This window comes from Oncorhynchus mykiss, chromosome 7, assembly GCF_013265735.2.
Source record: "Oncorhynchus mykiss isolate Arlee chromosome 7, USDA_OmykA_1.1, whole genome shotgun sequence".
NCBI lineage: Eukaryota > Metazoa > Chordata > Actinopteri > Salmoniformes > Salmonidae > Oncorhynchus > Oncorhynchus mykiss.
In genome coordinates, this window is record NC_048571.1 from 49372932 (window position 1) to 49397607 (window position 24676).

General features: G+C 41.8%; 2 protein-coding genes and 1 long non-coding RNA gene across 5 annotated transcripts in view; 1 reads left to right on the forward strand and 2 right to left on the reverse strand.

The window, feature by feature from the left end:
- Nucleotides 1-7753, reverse strand: part of LOC110527955 (protein kinase C delta type) — a 38327-nt gene extending 30574 nt beyond the window's left edge. Inside the window, exon 1 of one of the 2 annotated variants that reach the window (XM_036983439.1) lies at nt 7534-7753. The gene's annotated coding sequence lies outside the window, so the exon portion shown is untranslated. The remainder of the gene's footprint in view (nt 1-7533) is intronic. The other variant, XM_036983441.1, reaches the window with a different exon arrangement.
- Nucleotides 7754-11370: 3617 nt separating this feature from the next.
- Nucleotides 11371-13201, forward strand: LOC110527119. The gene is made up of 3 exons (XR_002474075.2): nt 11371-11549; nt 12125-12197; nt 13069-13201. It is a non-coding gene; the product is annotated as an uncharacterized LOC110527119 (long non-coding RNA).
- Nucleotides 13202-16105: 2904 nt separating this feature from the next.
- LOC110527956 (FYVE, RhoGEF and PH domain-containing protein 5) overlaps nt 16106-24676 on the reverse strand; it is a 44346-nt gene continuing 35775 nt past the window's right edge. Inside the window, exons 13-20 of one of the 2 annotated variants that reach the window (XM_021609605.2) lie at nt 19919-20002; nt 19707-19786; nt 19446-19542; nt 19122-19259; nt 18677-18916; nt 18455-18556; nt 17893-18047; nt 16106-17813 (exon numbers count right to left, since the gene is read on the reverse strand). In XM_021609605.2, the coding sequence (XP_021465280.2) occupies nt 17777-17813; nt 17893-18047; nt 18455-18556; nt 18677-18916; nt 19122-19259; nt 19446-19542; nt 19707-19786; nt 19919-20002 (933 nt within the window). In that variant the 3' untranslated portion in view covers nt 16106-17776. Of the gene's footprint in view, nt 17814-17892; nt 18048-18427; nt 18557-18676; nt 18917-19121; nt 19260-19445; nt 19543-19706; nt 19787-19918; nt 20003-24676 lie in introns of both variants that reach the window. The other variant, XM_021609604.2, reaches the window with a different exon arrangement.

Below are 24676 nucleotides of genomic sequence, written 5' to 3' on the forward strand. Positions count from 1 at the left end.
CTAGTTCCTCGTAGTTCAATTTGTGCAACAGATTTATTTGAAAGTTCTGGAAGCTTGGGTAGCACCTTCCAGGTGTCAAAGCAAACACCTTCTGATCAAGAAGCACACACACTATATGGTTGATGTCTCAGATCTACTTGAGGTTGAGTGCTTTCCAGACTCTGGCTTCAGCTAACAGTCTTCATCAAATCACTGCATGAGGTCTGTCTGCTCTGCAACGGTCCTGCTGTCTTTCTGTGCCATGTCAAACTGGACATGGACCCCTGGATGTTGGATGAGGTATTTTGTGAGGCGCACATGGTGTTTGCAGTTCTTGCATCAAATACTTTGGTATTTCTCTGGGCTGACTATGTTGAAGACATATACCTCTGCATCATATGATGCAAAATACATCATGCTGGGATGATTTCTGTATTTTGAAAGTTACATATTTTGAAAACTTGATTGCTGACAAAGCAAAACATTTTGGGACAACGTCAACAACGGACTAATGAAACAATTAAAACGGACCATTCCACCCAAAAACTGTGATCACTTTAGTTGTCACTTCTAGTCGAGGTTGCACCAAAAACGATGCTTGTAGCAGTTGAATTCCTATATCTGGCGGGCGGTCATCTGTCTCTGGGTCCCTGAATAGGCCTCGTCTCACCAGACTCTCAGTGCTTTCCTGAACAGACAGTCTTTTGGTACTTCTGGCGTTTGAGACAGCTGCGACACATATTTTCATTCTAACTCTAGAATTTGCACTTTCCCTCACAAAACAGAAATTATTTTTATGTCATTGGCACATTTATGTATATTGCATTCAGAATGTATTCAGACCCCTTGACTTAATCACATTTTGTTACGTTACAGCCTTATACTAAAATGGTTTAAATATTTTTTCCCCCTCATCAATCTACACACAATACCCCATAATTACAAAGCAAAAACGTTTTTTTTCCCCCCAAATCTATTAGAAATAAACAGAAATACTTTATTTACATAAGTATTGTCCATAGAGAGCCGAGACAGGATTGTGTCGAGACACATATGTGGAAGGGTACCAATTTTTTTTCAGCATTAAGGGTCCCCAAGAACACAGTGACTTCCATCATTTTAAATGGAAGCAGTTAGGAACCACCAAGACTCTTCTCAGAGCTGGCCGCTAGCCAAACTGAGAAACCGGGGGAGAAGGGCCTTGGTCAGGTCCAGAGTTCCTCTGTGGAGGTGGGAGAACCTTCCAGAAGGACAACCATCTCTGCAGCATTCCACCACTCAGGCCTTTATGGTAGAGTGGCCAGACGGAAGCCACTCCTCAGTAAAAAGGCACATGACAGCCTGCTTAGACTCTGACCATGAGAAACAAGATTCTCTGGTCTGATGGAACCATCCCTAGGGTGGTTGGGCTCCCGAGAGGCGCAGCGGTCTAAGGCACTGCATCTCAGTGCAAGAGGCATCCCTACAGTCCCTGGTTCGAATCCAGGCTGTATCACATCCGGCTGTGATTGGGATTCCAATAGGGCGGCACACAATTGGCCCAGCGTCGTCCAGGTTTGGCCGGGGTAGGCCTTCATTGTAAATAAGAATTTGTTCTTAACTGACTTGTCTAGTTAAATAAAGGTTAAATGTAAAAAATATTTTAAAAATGACTGAAGCATTGTGATACCAGCATCATGTTATGGAGATGTTTTTCAGCTGCAGGGACTGGGAGACTAGTCAGGATCGAGGGCAAGTTGAACGGAGCAAAGTACAGAGAGATACTTGATGAAAACCTGCTCCAGAGTTTTCAGGAGGTTCACCTTCCAATAGGACAGCGACCCTAAGCACACAGCCAAGACAACGCAGGAGAGGCTTCGGGACAAGTCTCTGAATGTCCTTGAGTGGCCCAGCCAGAGCCCGGATTTGAACCCGAACATCTTTTGAGAGACCTAAAAATAGCTGTGTAGCGACACTCCCCATCCAACCTGACAGACGTTGAGAGGATCTGCAGAGAGGAATGTGAGAAACTCCCCAAATACAGATGTGCCAAACTTAGCGTCATACCCCAAAAACTTGAGGCTGTAATTGCTGCCAAAGGAGGTACTTCAACAAAGTACTGAGTAGAGGGTCTGCATACTTATGTACATTTTATATTTATTTAGAATTTTTTTATACATTTGTTAACATTTCTAAAAATGTGTTTTTGCTGTCATTATGGGATATTGTGTGTAGATTGATGAGGGAAACAAACAATTTAATCCATTTTAGAATAAGGCTGTAATGTAACAAAACGTGGAAAATGTCAAGGGTTCTGAATACTTTCCCGAAAGCACTGTATATACTTTAATATGAGTAGAAAATTGCGACAGGAGCCACATTCTGCTTTTGAAAACCCATCACTCAGCGTGACAGGTCCCATTATCTCTTCTAAAGCCCGTGTGTAGTCAAGTCGCAAAAAATAAGATTTACTTTGCAAAAGGTTATGTTTGCTCCTGTTACAGTCGTACGGTTCACCACAAACAAGGTATAGGCTACATCAACATTTAATTTTACCTTTATTTTACTAGGCAAGTCAGTTAAGAACAAATTCTTATTTTCAATGACGGCCTAGGAACAGTGGGTTAACTGCCTGTTCAGGGGCAGAACGACAGATTTGTACCTTGTCAGCATATTTTGATGGGGCCTTAATCTGCAATTTCACAGCCATACTCATGCACAATTGCACCTACGACACTAAACTATTGAGCTCCTCCGCCCAAACAAGGCATTTGAGGAGGGGGTTACAATGATTAGTGAATATTTAAGGACACGTTTGTGATCAACTTGGAATATGACCATTCCCTAATGTGTTCCACTTTCACCTAAGCTTTGACAAACAAAATAAATAAAAACTACCATGACATGCTCTCTTTAATGGTGACTACTGCTGTGGCAAGAAAGTATTAAGATGATTTGATTGGACTAGATTTGATAGTGTTACTAGCATTTTGGGCTTTTGATTCTATCTGGACCTGTCTTACAACACACTGTAATATAATATGTAAACCCATTTCCACAGTTTTGCATATCACTTTAACACCCCTTATAACTTTGAGTGTGAGGAAGTTTGTAATTCTACAGTAGAGACTATACTGAGTAAATGAAAACCTTCCTTTCCGGTCCATCAGATGATAATGCATCACTCTACCTACACCACACACACACTGACAGAGGTCATGACAGCAGACACAGCCTAGAGCGCACATGGGCAGACACCAACACACACAGGTCAATGAGACATTCCAACCAGACAGACAGAGAAAGTCAGAGGGAGAGGGGGTGGAATAACAAGTTCAAGGTCAGAGCAGCGTGTCTGTGGTCATGGAGTGCTTTCGCATTCACTTTCCCCATCGTACTTACCAGACTCTCAAATCAATACAAACACTTACACAATGTCCTTGTAATACATAAAGGGTTACACTAAATTGTTGCCATTATAATTTTTGAGCGACGGCCTTAAGCCTTTTGCCTGTGGCTATGGGTTCAAATGGTAATTTTTGGGTTTTTAAACAACTAATTGACCAACGTAGGTTCAATTATTTGAATTACATTTCATTCTGTTTTTTTCCCCTCTGAACTCGATGCTCCGTTTCTGAAGAGATAAATCAGATCAAGCTGTGCTATGTAGTAGGGAGTTGAAGTTTCCAACAAGCCAACATTCTACATAATTACCACATTTCCAGTGCTAAACTAACTACAATGACCATAATCCATTGCACGTCCGACCTGTGTTGAGCGGACACGGAGACCCCGTTAACAGAGAAGAGAGAACGCACGAGAGGGATAGAAAGCAGTCACTTGCGAGGTATCTCTACCTGAAAATACATTATCTAAGTGATTGATAAAAGTATGCCTTATTTACTTGAAATAACTACTCAAATTTTGATTTTGTCAGACAGCATAGGTAGTAGATTATTTATAATGAAATAAAGTCAAATAAAATTAATATTTTATTAAAAGGAAATGAATGGGAATAAATGGTTAATAAAATAAGTAGTAATGGGAAGTCACTACCATCATGGGACTTGTATTATTTGTTCTATTCTGTGTTGTTACAGCATTCCACCCACATAATGCATTTAATGTAAAAAAATATTAAAATCTAGTTCCTGCTGCATGCCTTAAACCTGCTCATTCACACTCAGTATAACAGGAATGCTGCTCATTAGTGCGTGTGGTCGTGTAGGCGCCTCTCTCTCTGCATTAAGGTATCCATTTCTGCTTTGCTCACAGTCGACACGGTCTTGATTACCACAAGCCGCAGACAGCCTCGTGCAATGGCCAGACAACAGAGAGCACAGTGGGGACTGAGGTAGACCGACAAACAATACACCACAGGGTGGGATGGAGACAAGCATGGTGCTGAGAAAGATGCTAAATGATGTAAGAAGGCAACATTGGGTGCTACTAGACTGCTGTCATCCAAGGTGGGTGACAGTGAGAACGTGTTTCGAGAGTGTCACTATAAGTAGCAGAACGTGTAAAAAGAAAAAAAAGAAGCTAACTCATCACCTCTCTAACTGCTGGGATAAATAATGGAGTATGGGAGCGTGTTGTAGATTCAGCCCAATTACCCGTGTTTCTCTTCCACTCACTCTCACTGTGTGTGATGTGCTGAGAGCCATGCCTGGGAGCAGTTCTGGTCAAAATGAATAAATAATACATCATCGTCATGTAGCCTAAACCACAACAGAGCAGACAACAAAAGGTCTGTGTTAGGGTGGCAAACAGGATTATAAAACACACAGTCTGTCATACAATGCCCACAAGCTGCGCACGACTCATTATAAAAAGGTGGACAAGACCAGACACTAACTAAATCAGAGTGGGGGGGAAAAGATCGTCATTAAATGATTATGTCCTTTTCCACACAGAAGATCACACAAAATGATTGCCTGAATGATCTTCTGAACTTCCCAATACCTTTCTGATGCATTTCAGTCACTTCATACCATACTTCCTTCAGATTGAAATAGTCAAAAGTACTGGCCAACGGATTACTAATAGACTGTCATAGTCTCAATTAAAAAAGTTAACATTGCCCGTTGATTGTATCACTTTTTTACATGAAAAAAGTTTAGGAACCTCTGCTCTACCACCATCTCTCTCCTTCCAGAGATTAAGGACAAAAAGACAGTTGCGCTTCAAAAAGATGACTCACCCTCTTAAAAAGAGTTTGCCTTATTGGATATGCTAGTGTAGAGTGTTATTAGTAGTCTTTAGCCGCAGCTTAACAATTTGAGAGAGAGAATCAAAGCAGAGTCAATTAAACCTACTTATAAATCACATGTACAAGCTCACACATTGTGCTCTAGCAGATCCATAGAGGGTAGCTGGCCATATTTGTTGTGCTTCCTTGTTTGGGAGCTCTTCACTGAGCAGCTGTCACAAAGGTAGTAGCAAGCAGACACACCTCTCCTGTCTCCTACTGTGTATAGGATTACCTTTAATGTGCTATTGTGGCCTGTCAAAGAGATAATGAAAAACTGTATCTGACAAAATATGTAGCCTGGGTGACACACTGTTTCTGCCTTAGTCGACTTGTTGTCTTGCCAAACAAGTCATTGGCAAGGCAATGAAGTAGTATGGTCAAGTACAAAAACGGTCAGGTTAGGTATCAACGAAGGCTAACAGATAAGACAGCAAAGGAGGAACTTCTTTCCTGTACTCTCTAAATGATGTGGCGCAGACAGGGGGGAGGGTCACACACCACAACATTCTTCACGGGGCCTTGACGATTCTGGAACCCACGCTGTCTCGCAGAGTTTAAATATCTAGCCAACACATTTGGAATTGAATAACATTGTGTGTAAAGAGTTTGTCAGAGCTGTAACGATTTGACACTATGGCACAAATTACAAACGCATACTAGTAGCAGTCATTGCTCCTGCTCGAGAGTCTACACATTCTGGGTGACGCGATACAACATCATCATCTCACTGGCTTCTCCTCTGGCGAGCTCTCATTGGCTTTACTAATCACCGTTTTCAAATATTGTCGTTACATCTCTCACTAAAAGAGCATAGCAGATATGACAGTAAGACATGCCTCATAATATAAAGTAAAACATCCAGGTTTCAAACAATTAAGGAACAGGGAAAATATAGTGATGCTAATGATAGGCCGTGCTGTCTTTTGACCTGTAGATGGAAAGGCTTTCCCAGAAACCTTCTCAATTAAACGTTAACTAGCTACAAAGTAGCCTATGCCTACCTGGTAGAATAATATCATGATACCTTGCATCAACCCAGTGGCCATCTGTTTTGCAAACTCCATCTCATGTACACTACAGAAACACCGCTAACCAAACAGTGCTAGGTGGCTGCCACTTGAATTAAAGGGTAACTACACTCACAAATCCTAATTTCTTAGATTTTTCCCAGACCTCAAAAGTGGACTTTTCCCAGACCCCATTGTTGTGGACTTAAAACATCCAATGTTGTTGTCAAGAAAAAAAATAAAAATCTGAAACTTGTGAATTTCTGACTCAGGTGACGGCACCTTTCCTTCGCCTGGCGAAGGTTGTTATTTATACAGCACGTTTGGGAAACATTTTAGTATCTTAATTTCTCCAGACACCACTGGGTACAAGGAATTCAACCTCACCAAAATAATTAGTTTACCATCTTTCTGCAAATTTCCTCTCAGTAGGCAGCACAGACACATGTTGAAAAACAACTGGGCCAGTGTCTACAAATCTTTAATTTATAGATCACATACTGTATAAAAACGTACTGTACTGTGTGGTGATTGGCACCATGGACAACAAATTACACAATTTGGGGTTGTGGACTTGTGGTGCAGCATTCCTAGATCACAAGTGGCACTAGCAAAAAGGAGTGACTCATATCTGTGGCAAACATGGTCATATATAATTCGAATTTTGTGGTATGTGTGGAGAAAAATGTAAGTGAAATATCACACATCAAGGACTGGCGGTGGCTGAAATGAGCAAGATCCCTCCGCACAAATCACAATCCATTCTAAATACCATGATAGCATCAAGACCCATGGAAAGAAATACACTAGACAAGGATAAATTGCTTGATGTTTATTTTTGCTCAACTTCATTCTCACAGAAACTGAGTAATGCGTATTAAATGACTAACCCAAAAACATTTGACAGACTGTTAATCTACCAAGAGCAATCAAGAAAAGTTTGTGTAAGGATTCCTACAGAACATAGGTTACCTACATCAACAGAGACGGAGGGTTCTCGCAACGGTTTTTGTGTTTTGAAGCGCGCATAGGTTACCGAACACTTTACCGCAGTGATTATTTTGTAGCCAACTTGCTCATTTTCAACAATCAGCAGACGCGGTAGTGTCAAAGTCTCACTCAAACTTTAAAATACACTAAAATTAGTTAAAAATATATATAATGCACGTGTGCGAATATCGAAAGTAAGTCCTCCCCTGGTGCTGTCAATGTGCAGTTATACTGTCTGATTTGTCAAGTATCTTAATTCTGTCAACTATTGAAGATTTCCTCCAAAACTGTTGCAATGATTTAAAAGTTAGGGAGTCGACTTACCTTCGTGTTCAAAGTGTTCCTGATCAAGTTTGCTTTCCCTTGTGCTCGGCACCTAGACTGACAGGTATCTTACACTGGAAATCTAGAGTGTGTTTGAGGAAACATTCGACCGTTCACTCACTCGCAGGCTTGTCATTGGTGACGTCGGGCAGGTGCATTCCCAAGAGAGTGAGAGAGAGAGGGGTTTCGTTTGAGTGGTGAGGCGAAAGCAACCGACTGTAGAGTGAAGTCGGGGGAGGTGCATCTGCAACATCCGAAAGTCGAACATTAATGTGGTTTTCCAACAGAAAGACTCAGTGCAACATGGCAGTGTTGACGTTGTTTATAGAAGTTGTTATTTATATTGTCAAAATAAACATGTCTCCAACCTCCATATCACACACCCACAAACTTTGGAAGTTTCTTCAAGTGCACTCGCAAAAACCATCAAGCGCTATGATGAAACTGGCTCTCATGAGGACCGCCACCGGAAAGGAAGACCCAGAGTTACCTCTGCTGCAGAGGATAAGTTCATTAGAGTTACCTGCCTCAGAAATTGATGCCCAAATAAATGCTTCACAGAGTTTCAGTAACAGACACATCTCAACATCAACTGTTCAGTGGAGACTGTGTGAATCAGGCCTTCATGGTCGAATTGCTGCAAAGAAACCACAACTAAAGGACACCAATAATAATAAGAGAATTGCTTGGTGAGTCCAACATTTTAGATTTTTTGGTTCGAACCGCTGTGTCTTTGTGAGACGCAGAGTAGGTGAACGGATGATCTTCGCATGTGTGGTTCCCACCGTGAAGCATGGAGGAGGAGGTGTGATGGTGTGGGGGTGCATTGCTGATGACACTGTCACTGATTTATTTAGAATTCAAGGCACACTTAACCAGCATGGCTGCCACCACATTCTGCAGCGATACGCCATCCCATCCGGTTTGGGCTTAGTGGGACTGTCATTTGTTTTTCAACAGGACAATGACCCAACACACCTCCAGGCTGTGTAAGGGCTATTTGAAGCAGAGCGATGGAGTGCTGCATCAGATGATCTGGCCTCCACAATTACCTGACCTGAAAAGCAGTCAACAAGTGCTCAGTATATGTGGGAACTCCTTCAAGACTCTTGTAAACGCATTCCAGGTGATTCTGGTTGAGAGAATGCTAAGAGTGTTCAAAGCTGTTGACTACTTTGAAGAATCTCAAATATAATATATACACTACTGTTCAAAGGTTTGGGGTCACTTAAAAATGTCCCTGTTTTTGAAAGACAATTACGTTTTTTTGTCCATTAAAATAACATTAAATTGATCAGAAATACAGTGTAGAGATTGTTAATGTTGTAAATGACTATTGTAGCTGGAAACGGCTGAATTTTAATGGAATATCTACATAGGCGTACAGGTGCCCATTATCAGCAACCATCACTCTCCTGTGTTCTAATGGCACGTTGTGTTAGGTTACTACATGATGTATTATTTTATCGTTTTGATGTCTTCACTATTATTCTACAATGTAGAAAGTAGTAAAAATAAAGAAAAACCCTAGAATGAGTAGGTGTGTCCAAAGTTTTCACTGGTACTGTATGCACATTGTACAATCAATTGGAGATAGAGAGATTGTACATTTACCAGCACAGTACAATGCCCTTGAGGATCTAGTTTTACCACATATGTCCTTTTCACTGCTTGGAGACATGCCTCGAAGAAGACATACAGGTTTCTATTGTTGTAACAAACAGTATCAACAATGGTACCTAAGATGCAGTCATCTAAATATCTGCCACAGGTGGCCAGTGGCACCTCATTTGGGGAGGACGGGCTCCTGTGATTTGTCTGCCCTTGAGAATCTATTTTTACCACATTTGTCCTTTTCACTGCTTGGAGACATCCCTCCAAAGAATAATATTCAGGTTGTTGTTTTTATTTTGTAACAAACAGTATCAACAAGATTCAGTCCTCTAAATTTTCCAATGGATTTTTAGCCAATGTTTATATGTTGAAAATAAAACCCAGTAAAGTTCATAAATAGGCCACAGAATTCAAGGCTGCGTCTGTAACTTTGTTTCCAGGAAAACATGTTTTTGGCAGAGGTCAGACACACACACACACACACACACACACACACACACACACACACACACACACACACACACACAGAAAATGTAGTCTCTCACTCCATAGGTTAGAGCAAGAATTTATTTGGCCCCCCAAGTTTTCTGAGCAATACATAAATATTAGTTTTTTTTTAGGGGAATTTTTATTGTTGGATATAAAAAATCAGCTCTAAGTGATCTTCATTTAAGAAATCTGTTTCCAAGTATTCCCACATGTAATAGAAAGACAGGAAGTGATCGTATACAAATGCCAGCAAGGTTTGAAAAGATCACGTTTTAGTCAAGCATCTGTTTGGGCTTCTTGCGGTCAATTTGCATTCTATAAATTATTTATAATTATGTTCCGGCCCCCCGACCATCCGCTCAAGAAAGTGACGGCCCGCGGCTGAATCTAGTTGATTATCCCTGGGTTAGAGCAGCCAGAAACTGCCTTTGGAGGCTTGGTTAAACCAACCCAGTACCATCTACATGCTCCCAGCCATCCATCCTCCTCACCCATACAAGGCAGTGAATCAAGAGTCATCATACCCCACCCGCCCACCTCTCTGGCTATAAGAGACAAGAAGCTTCTAAATTTAGCCAATCTGTCCCAGCTTCTATAGGGCTATTTGTAGTCCCATTCAAAGTTTATTGGTGTCACACAGACTTGTATTTCTAATTGGAAGTGAATGCTGACACAGATTTGGTTTTTCATCAATCATATCCATAATCACCATGGTGTGGTGTTGTACTCCCAACTTTAAATAAAAGACAGAGGTTTCTAATAAGAGGTGCCAGTGGTTGAGTAATCATATTCAACCTCCTAATGCTTATGCCGTACCTATGACCGTGGCACTGCTGTGAGAGAAGGAAATAAAGTGTGTTATTAATGTGTTTGTGTACTGTCTTGTGTAAATGGTATAGACGTAGCACATTCCCTAGACAAGGTAAGGTCATGTAAATGTTATTGTACTATTTCGCACACACAATATATTTTAGGTTGGTTATTTTCCTAAAGTATGCATGTGTTTGACATGTACAGTGTACAGTCAACCTTAGTGTGAAAGAGATGCTTGGCTTTTGTTAACCTTACTTTTGTCAGATTGTTCTCCTGTGCTGTCATCACATTCCAGTGTTAAAACAGTGGTACGTTTGACTTGTCTTCTATACCATTAATTTAGCTCTGATTATGATGTGTGGGATACCACTGCTGTGCACTCTAAAAAATGAGGGGCTCAACAAGGGTTCTTCTAAGACCCTCAAAGTTCTTTGAAGAACCTTACATGCTGACCACATGGCTCGTGTCTCGTGCGCGAGCGTTGCAAAATAAATGTACACATACATGTTATTCAATCATTGCACCCACACCACTCGTGTACCTCTGCGACCGTCTGTGTGGCCAGGCGCTAAAATTTAAATTGGTTCTATTTGTGATGCTCAAAGCACTGCAAGTCCGGCATCCCATCTCCTCATTGGTTTTTAGGAGCATATGTGTGATTGAAAGATGAACTTAGGTCCACTCTCCGATCGGTTGTAGTAATGCTGTCATGTCACGTCCTGACCTTAGTTCCTTTTTTATGTCTCTATTTTAGTTTGGTCAGGGCGTGAGTTGGCGTGGGCATTCTATGTTTTGTTCTGTGTGTTAGATTTCTATGTCTTTGGCCTGGTATGGCTCCCAATCAGAGGCAGCTGTCAATCGTTGTCTCTGATTGAGAGCCATACTTAGGCAGCCTGTTTTCCCACTATGGGTTGTGGGTAGTTGTTTTCTGTCTTTGTATTAGTTACCAGACCGAACTGTTTTGGGTGTTCTTTTTGTTTACATTGTATTTTAGTGTTCAGGGCATTTTAAATAAACGACGAACACTTACCATGCTGCATATTGGTCCGATCCTTCCTCCTCCTCAGACGAAGAGGACTGCCGTTACACTTCAATTTAAGGTAAGGTTTGTCCCTTGCATGGTCTAAGTTGATATTGTTTTATGATGATTCCATCTATCTTTTCAAATAAGTGATTTTCTGTTTTAGAAAGATTTGCAGAGGTAAGAATATGTATGCTATAAGTATATATATATATATATATATATATATATATATATATATATATATATATATATATATGCTGAGGCGCATGTTTTGTTAAACATCTATATAACACATTTTTGGGGGATTCACAGACTTCACCTCTGACGAATATAACAGGAAACCTGTTTGATCACCATGAACAGCAAAATCATTCTGGCTATGGATACGGAGAACATGAACACATTAACATCAACACGCCAGAGAATATACCCATTGGACTAGGGGCTCTGCTGGGAGTTTACCTCATATTAAGGTTTTTTTTATTCTGCTTAGGGGATCCATTAAAAGGGGTTCTTTGAAGAACTTATAGGTTCCCCCACAGTTTCAATTTGAAGAGCCCCTAAAGGATCCTCCAGGAATCTTTACTTTTTAGAGTGTGTCCTGCCCCAGACAGTGTGTAACTTTGTTTTCATATTGGCACTGGACGTTAGGGCAGGGAACACAGACGTTTCCTGCGGTTATGCCTGCTGCTGTTGTCCCTATGGTGCCAGGGCAAACATCAGGGTGAGGAAGGGATGGATGGAGGGCAAAGCAAAAACACCTAAAAAATGAGAGAATTGTCCTTTCATCCTGACCTCTGCTAAAGAAGCAAGCCTTTCTCTATATGTCTTTCCTCTCTTACTATTCCATCCATTCTCTCTTCTTCGTCTCCTCCTGTCATTCTTCGCTTCCTCTTGTCTCCATCCTTCACATGTCCTAAAGCCTGTCTTTATTCACGTGAGCTTCATCAAACCATAACATTGCTTTTAAACTGACACAGTGGCTTTCTGTACGAATGGGCTACTATTTGTGGTGTGTGCGAGTGTGCACACACGTGGAGAGTAAGATATCAGCTTCCTGTTTAAATTGGCTTACACACAAGCATGTGGTAAACCAATCCATTTTGCTCTGGCCAACACTGAGATGTTTTACACATACATGGAGACAGTGTGAGTGTCAAACATTGAAACACTTTATTGAACACTTATCACTCTCTAAAAGCAGCAACATCTTACTTTCCTATTTTAGCCACTGACTAACTGATTTTTTTTTATCTTAAACTTTTGAAGAAATGACAAACACCTAGCGGCTTGTCCATCTGTTTGACATGCTTTACATGCCATGCTAGCCTATACTGTAGATGACATAGATGGCCTGATTATCGACTGGACACTAGTACATTCTGATCTGAAGCACAAAATACGTTCTGTACTAAATCTGAACTAGATATGTTCTATTGGTAAACACATTATCCCTTCCTGTGTACTGTACTCTCCATTTCTTACTTTGGACTTTCACAGAAATCAAACGCCCTGCTTTAAAAAAAAAAGACTTATTTATTTTCAAATAAACACCATGCTTCCTGATGATTAACTGACCCCTGACACCTGGTCAGGTGTTTCCTGTCTGCAGTGTAGAGGATGGACCATCCCTGGAATGCTGACAAGGAGGAAAGGTCACACTGGAACCACTGGAGAGAAAAGCCCTTTTAATTAAAAATGCCTCAATTAAACAACCTTTCTCTCTCTGACTCTCTCTCTTTTTCTACATCCCTCCACCAGTCAATGAATCACTCTCTCCTGATTGTGGATCCAAAACTTTCCAAGGAGGGACAGAATTGTCATTGTATATCTTTAGAGCTCCACTCTCACCTTGAGGGCACTACAGAACACAGACAGACTCCATTGATCTGAGTATGCTCAGTGACCCGTCTCTGATTCCTCTTTCCTTGGCTCCTGCAGAGAAACACTGAGAACAAGGGGAGACAGGCTCAGGTAGAGGGAGAGCACAACCCACTTGGCAAAAACTGGTTGAATCAATGTTGTTTCCAACTAAATTTAGACAAAAAAATGGATTATGTTGAATCAACGTCAAACTAATAGTATTAGCAAAAGGTCATCAACATAAGGGCATTTCATATTTTTATTTCTTTCACCCAACTTTTAACCTAAAAGCAAAGACATGGTGACATTTAGTTGACAACTCAACCAAATGCAAATCAAAACTAGACGTTGAACTGACGTCTGTGCCCAGTCTGAAAGGACATGATGGATTAGCGAAAAGTAGAGCAAAATGTCTTTCAGGTTCTTTAGAGAGGGATTTTTTTCCCGTAGTGTCTCTTTCTCTCTTTCTCTCCCTCTCTTTCCTTCTCAGCACTGACTTAGTATTGGGCCACAATGACTCCAGGGATGGTGGTAACTAGAGCAACCCCATTTCTTTCTTCATCCATCCTTCACTGCTTCCTCTAATCTCACTCACCCCATCTTTCTATCTTTTATCTAACGTATCCAAACATACTTCCACATTACCCCTCAACCCCTGCACCGTACATCTTCCAGTCTTCTGTCCTCCCTCATACTATCCCTTTGTTAAGTTCCCCCCATTTCTCCTCTCCTCACTGACCTTAAGGTTCTGTTAGTCTGTGTACTCTGGGATCAAACCCAAGCTTTGATATAGTTTCAGGGGACCTGGCTGGATCAGACATTAAAATGAAAACAAGGTTTTGCTGGAAAGCTCTTGCCGTTGGCCTTCAGTGTTCTGTTTAACTTGTGGCCATTAATATTGCAGGCGTTGCAAAGAAGTAGGACAAAATGTTTTGTGCTGTTTCTTAACTTTAATTATTCATACCAGCTGCTGCATTCCTTTCCCTGGTCTGCTGGTCGGTTGGGGCTCAGTGGAACTCTTTGATATGGCTAATTAGCTTATCTTATTTGTGTCATATTACCATCAGTTCAGTCCTAGCAGGGAAGCAGGGTAGGCACAAAGACAGTATGGGATGAATGCACCTGTAGAGATAGAACCTGTAGACTTGTAGACTTGAGGTAGAGTCCGTATCATAAACCCTTCACAATTACTGTTCTCAAGACTCAACACAACACCCATGCACTTAGAATACTGCTCCCAAATGTCATCACACGGATATACTGTAAACATACATAAAATGAATCAGGAAACCCCACGTGCTTTAGATTACTGCAGGTAGGCAGGATAGTTACACAGAAACAACAACCACAGGAGCCCAGAGACACACCTGTTTAGGTACATACCTGAGATATGAGTGTGTCAAAGGCTGATGACATGCCAATGCCTACTACAGCCATACCAGTAATATCGATCATCACCTCATAAAGTATATAATACCACAATCACAATGAAAATAAGAGGCTGGAATCTTTCAATGTGTATCATGCGTATCATAAACCAGCTTTAACCCATGTTATGTGGAGAGGGGAATTGAAGTAAAAGGCATCACATCGTGTATGTTTCTGATGTGTGTGTCTGAGGTTCTCTCAAAAACTGTATTGCATAGTCTTCAAAAGGGGAGAGCACACACAGAAACAATATGGTCCAATACTTATTCATTTGTATACTTTACATAGTGTAGGGGGGATACGATAAGTGTAAATATGTCATTTCTTTGATGTACATACCATCAAAGAAAAGGCCACCTAATAGAACAATATAAAGTGATGCAGGTAGCCTATCGGCTAAGCGTGTTGGTCCAGTAACTGAAAGGTTGCTGGTTTGAATCCCTGAGCCGACTAGGTGAAAAATCTGTCTGTGCCCTTTGAGCAAGGCACTTAACCCTAATTGCTTCTGTAAGTCGCACTGGATAGGAGTGTCTGCGAAAATAATAAAACATTTATAACAATTTTGGTTATGATAAGTTAAAACAGTTATTCTAATCTCAGTAAAGCAGGATACTTAAAAATAAAGTAAGTAGAATAAACAAATCAACAAAGCAATACCATTGGTCAAGCCTGTTACAAAAATGAAAACAGTCTCTCGTTTATAGTCCAATGGTACCTAGCACTAGCTTCGTACGAATCATCCTGATCTCGCATGTTTACATTCTGTTTAGCTTCATCATTTTCCTCATAGCGTTCTCCTCTTACAGGCGCCCCAGCATTTTGACTATAGCTGTAGACTCATCCGTAAGACTTTGATAGTTAATCAAGTGACCTTCCAAGGCGATATGTTTTCTTCTTGATAGTTCCATTTTTAAATGTTTGGTAGCTTAGTCTGAGGCTATATCTCTAGGACTAGACCGGGCTCAAGCTTCAGCAGTATCGCTAAACCACCGCTTGATCGACAAATACACCTGCACGACTTTTTAGCGTTATACGGGTATCAGCCCCAGGCTCAAAGCTCGAGAGAAACAGAGGGCCATGATCTGCACGGGTATCAGTTTCTTTATGATGAGTTTGTCTGTTTGTGAAATGACCTTCACTATGATGTTCACCTGAAAATAACCCACTTACCATTTCGCTAAACCCGCAATAACATCTGCTAAATATGTGTATGCGACCAATACCATTTGATTTGATTTACATACTCCTAGTAACTGTGCCATATCAACTGCACCATCATTGTTTCTGATGAAATGTACATTCCGTCTCTGCTGGTCTTTATGGAAGCACGGAAGAAGCAACTTTTTCTGATGAGTTTATTTATTGTAATTGTTTAACTGTATACTGTACATCAACATTTAAATTGTGCTATATGCAACGCCATGTTAGAGGTACAGTCTCATAATACTATTGGTATAACCCATAATCCCAGGTGTGAAGACTAAACGTGTCGACCGAGTGTAGATACATGTACTCATGATGTGCACGACTGGTTGCATTTTTGACTAGAATAAAATGTAGTCTGACAAGTCTGACAGGGATAGTCTGTTAATATCTGATGTTCTCAAAGAAGGAGAATTAGAAGAGAGAGGAAAAAAGAGTGACATCATCAGCATCAAAGAAAAGCGCTCGGTTTGATGCTAAAACTGATATTTATTGATTTGTTTAACCATTTACTTTTCAGCCGTTCCCATAAAGACTATCATTTGATATATGCACATTTGTTTAGCCATAACACATGGCATGGCATTCAAATGGAAACTGTTGGCACTTCAAAAATGTAACCACCCTTTCAGAAAAGGTTCAGAAACTGTACATTCAGCTATGAAATATACTTCAAGATGATCTTTTGTTGAATAATACTAAAACTGTCTGTAACATTTCACATTCTGGCATTGTTATTACACACCTGTGGTGTAAAATAAGTATGTTCACAGAGAGTACATTGGACAAGATATAATGATTCAAATGGCTTTCGCTTGTAACATCATACAATAACATTGCTGTACAAATACTTAATATACCTCACTTCAAAATGTGTGAATGGAATATTACACTATATTTAAAATACGATGCGTCTCTTACAGTACATAAACGTCTCCATACAATACCAAAGTTGTTAATACTGCCCGACAAATGCAAAACGCAGTAACTATGAATTCTGATCAAAAATCGTTGATCTGTTTTAATGGCCAGATGTATTATCTGATTAATGTGTTATTTCGTTTCCTGACACATGAACAAGCCAGTTGATCAAAATATATCAAGGAATATCCGAAATTGCAGTCTGTCTCGATATATATATTTTTAGCATTTCAGAAAAATGACGTAGTTACTGCGTTTTGCCATGGTAGGACAGCATTTTGATTTGGTATTGTTTGTACAGTGGTGTGCACTATCCAAAACAGAACCCATACAAAGTTGTTCCATGTACAAGTTCATGGTAGACAAAGAGTGTCAGAAAAGACAAGTGTGTGAATGTGCACTGGCACTGAAGGCTGTCAATCAAACATTTTGATACACATTGTCTAGGAGTTTTACAGTTGTGACATGCAGTTGTGGTCTTTTGACACAGGGACCTGTGTGTGCTTGAGCTGGCTCTATGTATTTCCTCAGAAGATTTGTGTTAAAAGAAAGTCAAACACTTTAATTATGCTCCCAAACATTTAATGGGTCTAGCAACCAACGTTTCGTCCTTCTTCAGGGTCCTGTTCGCCACTGCTGACCCAAACAAAGTCCTGCAGTGAGTTTGGAACTGACCCAGTCTGAGTATACACTGTACTCGACTGAGAGGTTTTCACCTTAAAGAGGCTCACTCTTGGATGTTTTCCCCACACATGGTCTGCATGTATGCCCTTCTGCCTGTAGATGGCAGCCTTGTCAAGGATGGTTTTGCGCAGAAGACACCAGGAAAGAGAGAGTGGGTCGATAGGCGATGCACAGGCAGCGTTGGTCTGTGCAGACAGGCAGGTGTTATAACACTGTGGCCTCCTCCATGGCATTGACCCACCTGCAAAACAAAAGTGAATAACATGAAGATGGTAGATGTGTATGTGTGTCTGCCTGTGTGCGTGTGTGTGTAGCCTGACCTGCGGGCAGTGTGCTGATCGTCTGCTCTAAAGGTGTAGTATAGTGTCTTCTTGTGGTAGAGCTGAAACATGTTGGAGCTCTCCTCTCCCTCCGGCCTCTCTGTCAGCTTCACTGTGAAACTCTGCAGGGGCAGAATCTCAGATGCCATCTTGTCCTGTGTTGAGAGTGAGGTAGGGACATTTATAAAGGACAAGTCACATACTCAGCTGTATATACCAATTACGTTTTTACAGAATTTTGAGAAACAAGGAAACTAACACACACTTGTATTTGTGATTTAAGTTAACGACACTGCTTATTATAAATGGTAGCTACCTACAAAGTTTGTAAAAATAAACATACAATAAACAGTACAAATAAAGAGAGAGCACAGAATTTCTCCATATCAGGAGAGACTTTGTAGAAGCTTTTAAAAGAGTCCAGAATAATATGGCCATATTGTGAGTATATTGAGGGTGCGTGCTCACGTGTGTGTACGTATGTGTGTGTGTGTGTGTGTTTGGGGCTGGTGTGGGAGACTCTGTGCCCCCTCACCTCACGTGCTGTGAAGGTGTAGAGCACCTTGTCTTTGAGGAGGAACCACAGCCTCTTCCACTTCCTCTTGCTCTTCTTACGCCGCTGCAGGCTGCCACTCATGGCCGAGCCCTCAGCCCCCAACACCACCTGCAACATAGGTCAGAGGTCAACATCAGGAAGTTAGCAGGGCATACCACAGAATATTGCATCAGAGCAGAACTTCAGAACTACACTGATAAAGGTCAAAGGTGATGAGGTATTGCAGACCTGGTTGAGAGAAGAGGTGCTCTTCCTGCTCCTCCACAGGCTTGGGGGCTGGAAGCTCTGGAACACAGCTGAGAGGGGCCGACTGGCCCGGTGGGTGCAGGGGCTGGAGTTACCACACGCCCCTGAGATACTGACACCTCTCTTCCTGAGCTCAGCATAGCAGTGGTCACACACTTTGGCCACCCTGTCTTTGAGGTACTTCAGAGGATACTTGTTCCTGGAGCAGGCACGACACACCACCTGGGTGTAGAGAGAGAGAAAACAGGTGTGAAGGTGGAACGAGAGGACCTCTGATTTAAGGAGTGTTGGAGATCAAGAAGTCAAGATACTAAAAGAGTCTGCCAGGATAATGTAAAACAGTGGGTTGGGGTCAGTATGAGTGAGAGTCTCCTATGACAGCAGTATGATTGACGGGCTCCTACAGTAAGGCCTGTGTGTGTCTCACCTTCCCACAGGCGTTGCAGTGGTGGCGTCTCAGGGTCATGCTGAAGTCGGAGGTACAGTTCATACACATCATCACATGAGTCACGGGCACCAGCACTGGAGCTGCCTCCCCCAGGGCCATCCACAGCTTCTCACGTGCCTGCATGGGGAAACAATGTTGCAGCAACGTTACAAACCAATACATCAACGTTACAACGTTACAACAGCATAACAACAATGTTAACAACCTTTTGTGCATTTTATAAATGTCACAGGTTAAATTGGTTACAAGTGAGCTTTAATGGTATGTCCTGTCCTGAGTGTCATTCAGCAGTGAACTCATTACCTCACTGCAGAGGCCACCGAAAGTACATAGGCCTGCAGCATGATCTGCTATGGCCCGACTCAGCGTGTGGAACCAGTCCTCCCTCTCACCACAGGAACTAGGGACACAGAAACAGATATGTGTTCAGGCTGTACATATACATGTGTACATACAGTATACATACAGTATATGTATATATAAGTACATATATTATATACTGTATGTAACCAACGGACAAGACTGGTACAAAGCCCCAGACAGGTGTCCTCTGCTCTGACTTACCTGGCTGACAGGGTGATGCTGACGTCCTTCACCTCGATCCTCAGGGCATTGAGCACGTTGTCTATGACGGGTATACTGACCTGGGAGAACAGTACACACAGCACAGCAGTCAGCACACAGACAGACAGAAAGACATGGTGACACAGCCATAGGTCAGGGGTGAGGTCTGAAGATCAGGGACGGTCATCTCAGTAGGAGGGGGTGCGACTCACCTTCATCCCAGACAGATAGAGAGTGTTCTTCAGCCGGTATTTACCATCCTGCTGAGGATAGGTGTACAGCATCACATCATTCATCTGGTGTAGACAGAAACAGAGGGACAGAGGTATGATTACTATCATGTGTGCAAACACAGCCTGACTGCCAGCCTGAAATGTACGGCTACATTCCGGTACTCTACCCTTCTCCTGAAGTGTGTGCTCGTATACTTTCCCTAATGGATTTAAAAGGAATTTGAGGAATACTCCCTCCAGCCATGCTTGCATCCAATCCAATGCTTTTAAATGCATGGGGGGAGTGAACAAGAACACACTTCTGGAGATTGGAAACACAGCCCTTATCTCTTTTCCTGTTGAAAAGTGATATCCCAAGTATATAGTAAAGCACACACACTAAAGGGTCAAAATATATATGTTTTGAGCAAAATAATATTTTTTTCGACACAACTGCAAACTTCAAAGAGTGAGGCATTCAAGGAGTTGGTCTGATGGTCAGATGTGATGTCATTGATCTCCCAACTTGCTTGAGGAGCAATAGAGAACAAAAGAGGAAGACCCCACCCCCCCACTTGTGTCATGTCATGTCATACCTGGACCACCTATTGAGATGTGCCTTTTGTTTAGTAAATCAGGTGTTCAATGAGGTATGTGAAAAGAAGACTGGAGGAGGACTTTAGAGCAATTCATGTGGAACCTCCTTGGTCGCAATTTTTTTTTTTTTTGGGGGGGGGGATTTCCTTTCATATTATTCACACATTCAAACGTTAACTCCTCAAACCACACATTCCCATGTCACACACAACAAAGGCTATATGATAAAAAGGCACCAAAGTTTATTTGCTTATTACACCCAACGTACTGTAATCCTCAGAACATACTACAGCCTATTGTGTTGGAGGGCCTTATTTAGAGTGGGACAAAAGCAGTGACATCATTATTCACGCATTATGTGTGCTCTAAACATCCGCGGCCCATAAGGCAGCATCCAGGAATTCTCCACCGGTCCCTTCCAGCTCCCAGCTGCTCAGAGAAACTGCCTGGTCTGGGTGGAGGCCCTGGAACCAGCCACCACTACAACAACAAAACAAGCTCAGAAGGGACAAAACAGCATGTGACCCTCTAGTCCTGACTGTGGTGCCAGGAAAATAAATCTCCCTAAACGTCAACATAACTCAGGAGCTGATCGTGGATTTCAGGAGACAGTAGAGTGAGCACACCCCCATCCACATCGACGGGACCGCAGTGGAGAAGGTGAAAAGCTTTACATTCCTTGGAGTACACATCACTGACAATCTGAAATGGTCCACCCACACAGACATTGTGGTGAAGAAGGCGCAACAGCCTCAGGAGGCTGACGAAATTTGGCTTGGCACCTAATACCCTCACAAACTTTTCCAGATGCACAATTGAGAGCATCCTGTCAGGCTGTATCCCCGCCTGGTACGGCAACTGTACCGCCCGCAAACGCAGGGCTCTCCAGAGGGTGGTGCTGTCTGCCCAATGCATCACCGGGGGCACACTGCCTGCCCTCCAGGACACCTACAGCACCCGATGTCACAGGAATGCCAAAAAGATCATCAAGGACATCAACTACCCGAGCCACGGCCTTTTCAACCTGCTATCATGCAGAAGGTGAGGTCAGTACAGGTGCATCAAAGCTGGGACCGAGAGACTGAAAAACAGCTTAGATCTCAAGGCCATCAGACTGTGAAATAGCCATCACTAGCCAGCTACCACCCGATTACTCAACCGTGCACCTTAGAGGCTGCTGCCCTATATACATAGACATGGAATCACTGGTTACTTCAATAATGGAACGCTAGTCACTTTAATAATGTTTACAAACTGTTTTACTAATTTCACATGTATATACTGTAATCTACCTTATTCTAGTGAAATCCAGTCCGACATTGCTCATCTTAATATTTATATATTTCTTAATTCCATTCTTTTACTTTTAGATCTGTGTGTATTGCTGTGAATTGTTAGATACTACTGCACTGTTGGAGCTAGGAACACAAACATTTCACTACATAATAACATCTGCTAAATATGTGTATGTGACCAATCAAATTTGATATGATCTGATTTAGGGGTGTTCACACTGCAGGCCCACCCCACACTACCCCAGGCTCTCACACACACATTACAGACTAAGAGATGTGTACAAAGTACAACCTAGAAACTCCATTTTAATCATGCATTAGATGCTCAACTACTGCAAATTCACTTTCCCAACACGTTTCTCTTCCTCTCTTCTGCTTCAAGTACTTCACCTGTTTCTTCCCTTCTGTGACAGTCCCTCTCTCTTCTCAATCCTCCCCTAATCCTTTCCTTCACTCGTGGCTCTCTCCTCTCTAAAACCTTCCTCTGGTTGACATGGCAGTGACTTTCCTCTGGTTAGCATGACAGTGACTTTCCTCTGGTTAGCATGACAGTGACTTTCCTCTGGTTAGCATGACAGTGACTTTCCTCTGGTTAGCATGACAGTGACTTTCCTCTGGTTAGCATGACAGTGACTTTCCTCTGGTTAGCATGACAGTGACATTCCTTTAGTTGCCATGACAGTGACATTCCTTTAGTTGCCATGGCAGTGACATTCATTTGGTTGCCATGACAGTGACTTAATGGCTGTTGAGCGCTGCTCCTCAGTGTCACTAAGTGAGTGATGGCTTTCATCATCTCTGTTTGGACTCACTGGCTCATACATTACACCTGCTGCCCCTCTCCAGCCATCTACTGCAGAGGAGCTACCCTGTTACTCACACACAACAGTCTCTCAACCATCACTCTAGGACCAAAAGGCTCCTTAACAGCTTCTACCCCAAGCCATAAGACTGCTGAACAATTAATCAAATGGCCACCTGGACTATTTACATTGACACTGCTGCTACTTGCTGTTTATGATCTATGCATAGTCACTTCCCCCCTACCTACATGCACAAATGACCTCAACTAACCTGTACCCCCGCACATAGACTCTGTATCGGTACCACCTGTATATAGTCTCGTTAATGTTCTTTTATTGTGTTACTTTTTTATATATTTTTTTCAACTTTAGTTTCTTAACTCTATTTCTTGAACTGCATTGTTGGTTGAAGGTCTACACCTGTTGTATTCGACGCATCTGACAAATAAAAATGGATTTGATTTGATATACAACCCATTTGGGAGACACAGGGAGAGAGAGACATGAAGACAATAAGAAAGTGGTAGGAAAAGGAAGCAGAGAAAGAGAATGGCTCCTCAGAGAATGGCTCCCAGCTAGCACATAACGTTCTGAGAACCATATGTTTCTTAGAGCTCGGTGAGAGCGTGGTTGCCCTATGGTTATTTTGCATACAACTTTCCCACAATGTTCTGAGAATGGTGCAGGACAGTTGCTTGGCATTAGAACATTCTCAGCACATTTAAGGAACTTGACAAAATAATTTTATTTTCTTGGAATTTAATTACTAATATTTCCTAAAAGTTCAAACATGGTTACATTGAATGACATTTTTGGTAATGTTCTAGGAATGTTCTCCAACTATTTTCACATTGGGAATGTTCTCAAAAAGAGAACTTTAAGAAACAATGTTCTTCTGTGGGAATTTCAATACTTCAGCATTATGTTACCTACAGGTTTCCTTATGGTTCTTTTTAAATGTATATTTTCAGAATATTCAGAGAATGTTCAAAAACAACGTTCTTCTGTGGGAATTTCAGTACTTCAGCATTATGTTTCCTACATGTTTCCTCATGGTTCTATTTAAAGTCATGCTCTCAAATTGTTCCAAGAAACATACGCCGTTGTTCCCACAACCAATGTGAAACCAAAAACATACGTTCCCACAACTTCCAAGGAACCAACTGTGCTATTTGTTTTAGTTCAATATAAAGTACATACTAGTAAATGTCACAATAGTATATGATACCCTTTTCTTCTTTCTACCATTTACTTCCCTGAGACTTTGTTTTATGTCACTCCCCCCAGTCTACAGAGTGTCTGGTCTTTGCAGCCCTGTCAGTTCCCTCACTGCACAGGAAGCCAGCATCCAGTGACCCACACCAAACATCCTGTGAGGAAGCAGGGCCCTCGAAAACAAGCCCTGAGAGAGGGAGGCACCTGGCTGGGTATGGTGGGGCTAGGGTTGTCAATTTCTGGGAACGTTCAACAAATTCCCTGGTTATCTCAAAATCTCGGTTGGAGGATTCCCGGAATCAGGAGGGAATAAGCAGGAAATCCGGAATCCTCCAACTGTTATTTTGGGAAAACCAGGGAATTTATTTCATGTTCCTGGAATTTTGCAACCCTAGGTGTGACCCTGTGGCCTTGTCCTCCTTCCTCTGCCTGCTTCTACATTCTGCCTCCCTCTGTCTCCTCCCTTTGCCTCTCTGCCTCACCCTGTTTTTACTTTTTTTTATTTTTATTTAGCCAGGTAGGCAAGTTGAGAACAAGTTCCCATTTACAATTGCGACCTGGCCAAGATAAAGCAAAGCAGTTCGACACATACAACGACACAGAGTTACACATGGAAAAAAAAACATACAGTCAATAATACAGTAGAAAAATATGTCTATAACAATGTGAGCAAATGAGGTGAGATAAGGGAGGTAAAGGCAAAAAAAGGCCATGGTGGCGAAGTAAATACAACATAGCAAGTAAAACACTGGAATGGTACATTTGCAGTGGAAGAATGTGCAAAGTAGAGATAGAAATAATGGGGTGCAAAGGAGCAAAATAAATAAATACAGTAGGGGGAGAGGTAG